Below are 8,136 nucleotides of genomic sequence, written 5' to 3' on the forward strand. Positions count from 1 at the left end.
GAACCTCTCATGGCCTCATAGAACCTCTCACAGCCCCTCATGTCCCTTCATGGCCCCTCATTTCCCCTCACAGCCCCTCATGGCCCCATAGAACCTCTCATTTCCCCTCACAGCCCCTCACAGCCCCACAGAACCTCTCATGGCCCCATAGAACCTCTCATTTCCCCTCACAGCCCCTCACAGCCCCAGGGGCTCCTCCCAAAGGAGAAGGGGTCGGGCCCTGCTCACTCTCCTTTTATTTCGGTCCCTTCACAGGGCCGAGTAAAGAAAGGCTGAATGGAGCCTTTCCCCAGCGTTTCCCTCGGGGTTCATTGCGGGCTGAAGCTCTGTGCTGGCGCTGGCCCCAGCACCAACATCCCTGCAGCCCCCAAGGCCTTTGCTGTCCCCCCGTGTCCATTCCCTGTCCCCGAGTCCCGCCCGGCTCTGGCAGCAGCAGCAGCCGCAGCGCAGCGGGCGCAGGCCCGGCCCGGCCGGGGCTCCCGGCCAGGAGCAGCAGCAGCGCCGGCCCTTCCCACCTGCTCCTGCCTCGGCTTCCCAGGGCTTTTGCCAGGGCAATGCTGGACTACAGCAACAATCCCCCACAAACAGCCCTGATTCCTCAGGGCCCGCCTCTGCTGCCCTCAGCCAGCCCTCAGAGGAAGAAAGGATCGGGATCCAGTGCTGTTTTCAGCCCTGTTTTACTCACCCTGAGGTGACAGCAGGAGGCTGTTGGTGCCTTGGCATTGGCAATTGTAGATCCCAGCTGCTCTTGCCCCTCTTCTGCTTGCCACTTGAATTTTAGCAGTACAGCTGCAATTGCCTCTTTCAATCAGTGCTACCCACTGTGCTTTTGTCACAGGGAACTCAGGATTTTTGTTTCAGGCATCATGATCAGTAGAGATCAAAATGCTCCCAACTCCCTGAGCACTAAGTCAAGGAGAATTAAAGCCACACAGGTCACATTTGCAGTGCTCAAACACAGCCCTGTTGCTGCTGCTGCTGCTGCTGAAATAGAATCAACTGACAGAGGCCATCACAGAAATTGCCTCTGCAGTGGCAAATAAAATTAAAAAATCCACCAGGAGAAAGAAAAACCAGAACTTCTCAACTTGCTTCATTGTTTCTTCTGAGCAGCAGAAGAAAAAGGAACAGGGCACCTTTCAGGCAGCTCCACAAGCTCAGGGTTCTCATTTCCTGGGGAATCTGAGATGCAATTGGCCTTGTTAAAAGGATAAAAGCAAAGGGAATGAATTGGGAATTATTAGGAAAAATGACCCTTCTTACACACAAAGTTCACCAAGTCATTCCCTGCATTTCTCCTTTTCACATTCTTTCTCTCACCCACTGAGAGCTCCAGCTTATCATGTTCTGCTGCTTATCATCACCTGATTGTGCTCTTGATTTCTCCCAGTGCAAGAGATGTAGAATCATCTCAACTGAACACAGAAACAAACTCCCTCTGTCAGCCCATCTTCATGTTCCAGATCACTTTCCAGATGTCCATGGGGCTGTTGGAATGATGAGCTCTCCACTGCTGGCTGCAGGCTCTGGAGATTCTTTCTCCACATTCAGCCAGGCTTGTATTCCCCAACAATTCCTGGTAGCCCATCATGTTTTCTTTGGGTAGAAGAGGAACAATGAAAACCTCACCAATGGCACAACTCCCCTGTGCACAAGGAAAAGAAAGAACAAGTTGTCAAGTTCTTCAAACATTTGTCCTGCTTTGCTGCAAGAGTTGTGCTGCACTCACAGTGTGGGAAGCCAAGAGAAGCTGCAGCTGGGGGCACATCTTGTGACAGGAGCTGCGTCTTGTTCTCCAGGACAGGTTTTTGGAAAGAACAGACGGGACTGGGGAGAAGATTCTGGGGAATTTGAAACAGCTTTTTTAAGAAATGAAAATAAAATCCAAAGAAACAAACAATATGTTTTTCTCTATTTTTCTCTATTCATTTTTATGTTTCCCTTTTCCATCTTGCACTGTTTCTCCATCCCATGCATTCCAATGGGCTCTCACCTCTAAGATCTGAGACTTGGCAAGCTTTAGACATTGTAAAATACCCTGAGCTATAGCCAGTTTGCCTTGCCCTGTTTTCCTTGGAAAGCAGTGCTGGAGACACAAGTGCAGTGCTTGGCTCAGGTACAAATTCTGCATTCAGGGAATGTGCTCAGACGGTGTCCGAGCCTCAGCAGGGACAAGGCACAGCAGCAGCCAAGGGCATTGCTGTGGCCCTGTGCAGGAGTCCAGACTCTGGCTCTTGGCTCAGCAGGGCAAAGTTGCCGTGTTTGGCCAGGCTCAGGGGCTGCCCGGGGAGCGCGGGGCTCGGGGCGGGGCCGAGCGGGCAACGGACAAACGGACACGGGGACAAACGGCCCCGGTGCTTCAGTTGCAGCGGCAGCGGCGGCAGCGGAGGCAGCGGCGGCAGCAGCGAAAGAAGCGATTTTATCAATTTTCTGTGTCTCCTCTCCCTCTCCCACTGTCCCTCATCTTCTCCCCGTCTCCCTTTTCCTGTGTCCCCTTTTCGTCCAGGTCCCCTCTCCCCGTGCCCACCCGGGCCATGCCCCCAGCCCGGCCCCGGCCCCGTCCCCGCCCATCCCGCCGAGGTCTCCTCTTCGCCTGGCTCTGGCTGTGCTGGGCGGGCATCAGTGCCAGGGGCTGGGGCGGCGTTGCCGCCCTTTGGCTCCGCCTGGGCCGACCCCGTCCCCGACCCCGACCCCGTCCCCGACCCCGGCCCCGGCCCCGGCCCCGGCCCCGGCCCCGGCCCCGGCCCCGGCCCCGGCTCCTCCCGGGGCCCGCGGAGGACACAGGCGGTGCGGCCGCTGCCGCCGCCTCCGCTGCGGCTTCCCCGGCCCGAACTCCGCCGCTGTCGCGTTCCAATGAGGGAACGCCTGCGGGTGCCCGGCCCGGGGAGCTCGGGGAGCGCTCGGGGGCCGTTCCTGGCCCCGGGCCGAGCACTGACGGCCGCGTCTCTTCCCCAGGGAAGGCGCAGCAGGCCCTGCAGCAGCGCTACCGAGTGGGGTCACTGCTGGGGCGCGGCGGCTTTGGCAGAGTTTTTGCGGCCACTCGGCTCTCGGACGGACTCCCGGTGAGCAGAGGGGCCGGCGGCGGGCGGAGGAGGAGGAGGGGGCGGAGGAGGAGGATGGGGCTGGACACGGTGGGCGGTGAGCTGAATCCGCTGTTCCCTTTGGCTTGCAGGTGGCCATCAAAAAGGTGCCACGGAACCGCGTCCGGCACTGGGGCGAGCTGGTGAGTGAGCGGGGCCAGCGGCAGAAGCCGGGCCGTGCCGGGCGGGGATGAGCCGGGGCCCGGCAGGGTGGGAGCCGCCAGGACACCTGGAGGGAGAGCGGGCGTGGGGCCAGCGGAGGGCACAGAGCATCCCGGGCTGGCTGAGGGCTTCCCGAGCCCTGGCACGGCCTCAGCCCCACTGACGGCACCGTGCTCCTCCTGCAGCCCGACGGCACCAGCGCACCCCTGGAGATAGTGCTGCTGGACAAGGTGTCCACAGGCTTCCCCGGTGTGGTGCAGCTGCTGGAATGGTTTGAGCTCCCCAACACCATCGTGATGGTGCTGGAGCGCCCGGAGCGGTGTCAGGACCTGCGGCGTTTCATTCGGGCACGGAGGTTCCTGTCCGAGGAAGAGGCGCGGGAGCTGTTCCAGCAGGTGCTGGCGGCCGTGCGGCACTGCACCAGCTGCGGGGTCCTGCACCGAGATATCAAACCTGAGAACGTCTTGGTAGACCTGGACACCGGCCAGGCAAAACTGATTGACTTCGGCTGTGGCACCTACCTGCAGGACACAGCGTACACTCAGTTTGCAGGTGAGCCCACACAGGGGTGGTGATCCTGGTCCTGGCATCTCCTGGCCCGACCTGGGTGTGGCAGGAGGGATTCTCCCTTTGGCTGCCAGTCACAGGACTGAGTCTTCAGCCAAGTTGCTTCTGAGCAGAGCTGGGTGGGGACCCATCTTCCAGCCCTGCTGGCAGCCTTTGCCTGCCACTCTGCCCAGGACTGGGGATGGGGCAGCCAGCCTGAAAAAATCCCCCATGGTTGGGGGTAGCAGAGACGGGGTGGCAGAACCCGTGCACCAGCTGGTTTGGTGTGCAGGTGAGAAAAGGCTTGGACTGCTCTGCTCACCTGGTTTGCTTTGGTTCAAAATATTTTTTGGGCAATGCCAGCAGGGAGGATATGGGTATGGTTTTTCCCCAGCACTGAGTGGGTATTTCCCTTTGTGTGTCATGGTCGGGCCTTGCCAGGGTTTCTGCTGCCCTCTTCCAGCACCAGTGGCTTCTTTTCCAACCCCAAGTTTGTACCCAAGTCCCAGGTGCTGGTGAGAGGGCAGCAGGTCACCCCGTGTGCCACTGGGGCAGCCCCCACATGCCCAGGGATGCTGGGGCCAGGCTCTGGGAGCAGCAGCATCCCCCTGATGAGCTCCATCCATATTCCATAGGAACACCGTCATACAGCCCCCCGGAATGGAACGACTTCGGCTGGTACCATGGCGAGGCAGCGACCGTCTGGTCCCTGGGCATCCTGCTGCACGAGATGGTCTGCGGGGAGCACCCTTTCAGGAGGGGCAGGAACATCAGATGGGGCCAGCTCCCGCTGCCACAACGGCTCTCCCAAGGTGGATCCTCATCTCTGGGCACGGGGGGAACACCAGTGTTGGGAGACAGCAGCGGGCTCGTGAGCATCCCGCTCTGGCAGCTGCTGAGGAGGTGGCACATGTCCTGCTCTCCTGCTCTCCTCCAAAACAAAGAATTGATGGGAAAGTTTAGGCCCAGCTCTGAGCACATCCAGGGTGGCCTGGGCACGGGAATAGTGGGGCAAAGCAGACAGGAGCCTTCTCCAACTGACCAGTGGTTTGTGGTTTCTCTCCCCAGACTGCCAGATTCTGATCAGGTGGTGTTTATCCCTGAACTCCTTGGACAGGCCCTCATTAGAAGACCTGTCCTGTGATCCCTGGATGCAGGATATTCATCAGCCCTAGAAGAAGGGAGAGAGCCACGGGCACAGTGATGCAGGGACCTGGTAAGTTACAGCTCCACACATGCCCTGGCAATCAGCAGCAAAGAAACCCAGACTTTTTTGTCCTGCCTGTGTCACTGCACTGGGGTCATGGAATGGGAACACACAGCCCTTGTGCTGGAGCTGAGCTGCTCTGCCCAGCACTGGTGGGCACCATCTGAGCTGGTTTTGCCTGTCCTGGTTCACTGACAGCCGGGCCCTGGGCAGAACCCTGACAGCCTGGTGTCACCCCAGGGAAGAAGGAGGCCCTGGAGAAGCTGCACCAGGTGGGGCTGCTGCTGCTGCTGGAGACATGGAGGACAACAGCAAGGATGACAACCTCTTCCTCCACCTGGCCAGCGGGAGCTGGCGATGATGGACTTTGATTCTGGCACCTTCTTCAAAGCCAGGCTCCACAGGGAATTTTCAGGTAAGTCCAGACCCAGGGGGATGCTCCCAGATTTGTGCATTGGCCGGGAACCAAAGGTTTCCCCTTTGCTGGGGCAGATGCAACTGATTCCTCAGAGGCTGCCCAGCTGGTTTTTGGCAGGGCTGGGGGCGTGGGCTGGGGTGGGTACGAAATGGGAGTGGGATCCTGGCCCTGCCAACAGCCCCCAGCACCCACCGTGCCCCGGGCTGGGGCTGGGGCAGCCAGCCCAACACAAACAAACCCCCATGGCAGGAGCACAGGTGGGACTCCAGAACCTGAGCACGGCTGCTTTGCTGTGCAGGCAAGGAAGGGCTTGGGCTGCTCCACTCCCCTGCTTTGCTTTGGGATCACCGTGATTTTGGGGGACAGTGCAGGGGGAAAGGGAGAAAGCATGGGCTTCCCTCACCCATGGGTGGGTTTTTCCCCAGAATGTAGGCGTTGGGCCTTCCTCAAGCTCCTGACAGACATAGGATTTTTTACTATTTTTCTTGTTTCCCCTTTTTGTCTGTGACCTATTTTCATTAATTTGTTGTTTGTTTTTCTAAAGGAAGCGTTCCAGGTGGGGTCCAGTCTGGATCAGGAAGTGCTTGGGACCAGCTGTGGCGTGGATGGGCCGTGCCCTTGGAGAAGACTGAGGACATCGTTTGGGACCAGCTTTTCTTGTGGCAGCGGATGGTGTGAGGTGGGTCCTCATCTCCTTGGCATGGCTGGGACAAGAGCTTTTGGGAGATGGCAGCAGGCACAGGAGCATCCCGCTCTGGGCAGCTGCTGAGGGGCTGGATCTGCCGTGGCTGGCTGCAGGCTGGGCACATGTCCTGCCCTCCTGCTCTGCTCCCCAAGGCAGCAGTGATGGGCAGCTTTGGGCCCAGCTCTGAGCACGGCCAGCATGGCCTGGGCACCGCAGCTGGCTGGGACAAGGGGACAGGAGCCTTCAGCTGACGGGCGGTTTCTGCTTTCTCTCCTTGCAGCCGGGCTCTGCGGATGCTGAGGCTGCTCTGGGCTCTGCCAGGGCTCTGCTGGGCTCAGCACCGGGCCGGGATCAGCCAAAGAAGAAACGCTGTGACCTGCAGCAGAGACTTGAGCATTCTGGCAATGCAGCTCAAGTCTGCACAGTGTCCACCTCCAAGGGAAAACACGACACCCCCCAAAAATTAAACTTGTTCCATAACTTCTGAAATGAAATCCATCTGGGATGACTCCAAATGACATTTTTCAGCTTCCTCAAGCTGTAGCTCAGCCCTTCTCTGAACACTTCTCTCCCCCACCTGCCTTTTTCTTCACAACTGCTCCCTCCTTTCCCCCAGTGAGTTCCAGCCCATCACAGTCTCCATCACACTGCAGCCTTCCTTGATGCCCCTCTCCACGAGGAAGGCCAAGCCCCAGTCTCAGGGACTGGTGGGGGTTAGGTGTCTTTCTTTTTTATTTCTGGCTTGCCCATAGGATTTTTACCCATTAGTTGGGGGGAAAACCTAACTGTGGGTACTTGGTGGGTGCTTGAAAAAAGACAAAGAGTTTGGCCGGGACCAAGGAGGGAAGGGGGCAGGAAAAAAAGGAGGGTGGCGACAGTTTGGTGGGCTTTCTTCAGTTTTGGAGAAGGACACTTCGGGCGCAGAGTTGTTGTGGTGGGGAGAAGGGAATTTCACCATCATCCAGACGGAGCTGCTGCTGCTTCTCCTCCTCCCCTCTTTGTTGGTGGCCTCGCACCCCCTGTCCTGCCGGGATGTGTGGCAGTGCCAGGCACCGCCGTGGAGCTGCTGATCCACCTCAGCCACCGGCCCAGGATCTCAGCTCATCCCTGCTGTTCCAGCTGAGTGTTCCTCAGAGCCCTGCAGGAGCACCGGGACTGCCCGCCCGAGGGGGTTTGTGAAACAAAGCCTCTCCTCCATCCCATCTCAGTCGAGAAAGCTGTCACGGGGTCCCTGGTTCTGTTTTCTTGCTAATGCTGTAGTTATTGTTGTTTGTTTGCCTGGTTATAAATACTAATAAAGAACTGTCATTCCTATCCTCAGATCTCTGCCTGAAAGCCCCTTGATTTCAGAATTATAATAATTCAGAGGGAGGGGGTCTACGTTTTCATTCCAGGGGAGGCCCCTGCCCTCCCTAGCTGACACCTGTCTTCCAAAACAAAGACAGATGGGGAGTTTCTCCATCCTCCTTACCCTTGTGGGGCCAGCAGTGCTCTTGGTTCCTCATGCTCTTTTTGTGTGGCCTTTTGTGTCTGTGCCCCTCGGACTTAGGGGGACAGGGGATATTTGCTGCCCCCTTTCTGCTTCTGGGAAGCCTGTGCAGGCTCTTAGTCCCTCTCTGATTTGGGGGGTGTCAGTGTTGTCACCATCCTGGCAGCCCCCGTCTGCTCTTTGTCCTTTGCCAGGCCAGGGGTGTTCTCTGTCCCCTTGCAATTTGTGGGGCTGGCACAGGCACAGTTCCCCTCCTCTTTGGGGGGGCTGGCAGTCTCCTCTTCCCCCTCTGACTTGGGGGATGCTCTAGGCTACATCCATCTCTTAGTTTGGGGGGGGCAGGTATTTATCTCCCTTCAGTTTGGGGGGCCCGGGGATCGCCTCCATCCTTCTCCAGCTTTGAGGGGCCTGGGAGAAGTCTCTGTCTCCCACCGATTTGCAGGGAACTGGTGCAGGCTCCACCCCCCTCTGATTTTGAGGGACAACCTGGAGGAAAGGCACCAAAATCTTGACAAAGTCTGAGGGGAACTCTCTGATTACCCCTTTTGC

At 58.3% G+C, this 8,136-nt stretch overlaps 1 protein-coding gene across 2 annotated transcripts; it reads left to right on the top strand.

Moving 5' to 3' along the window:
- Positions 1–2,349: 2,349 nt before the first annotated feature.
- On the top strand, positions 2,350–7,418 carry LOC147646508 (serine/threonine-protein kinase pim-2-like). 2 transcript variants are annotated; one of them, XM_086873327.1, is made up of 7 exons: positions 2,350–3,062; positions 3,173–3,223; positions 3,428–3,794; positions 4,424–5,004; positions 5,194–5,410; positions 5,958–6,092; positions 6,379–7,418. In XM_086873327.1, the coding sequence occupies exons 1-4, from the start codon at positions 2,535–2,537 to the stop codon at positions 4,930–4,932; spliced, it is 1,455 nt and encodes a 484-aa protein (XP_086729453.1). In that variant the 5' UTR covers positions 2,350–2,534; the 3' UTR covers positions 4,933–5,004; positions 5,194–5,410; positions 5,958–6,092; positions 6,379–7,418. The 2 variants fall into 2 exon arrangements, with proteins under 2 accessions (XP_086729453.1, XP_086729454.1); XM_086873328.1 differs by having other exon boundaries at positions 5,236–5,410.
- Positions 7,419–8,136: the final 718 nt, after the last annotated feature.

This window comes from Cyanistes caeruleus, unplaced genomic scaffold, assembly GCF_971803275.1.
Source record: "Cyanistes caeruleus unplaced genomic scaffold, bCyaCae1.hap1.1 HAP1_SCAFFOLD_94, whole genome shotgun sequence".
NCBI classification, from domain to species: Eukaryota; Metazoa; Chordata; class Aves; order Passeriformes; family Paridae; genus Cyanistes; species Cyanistes caeruleus.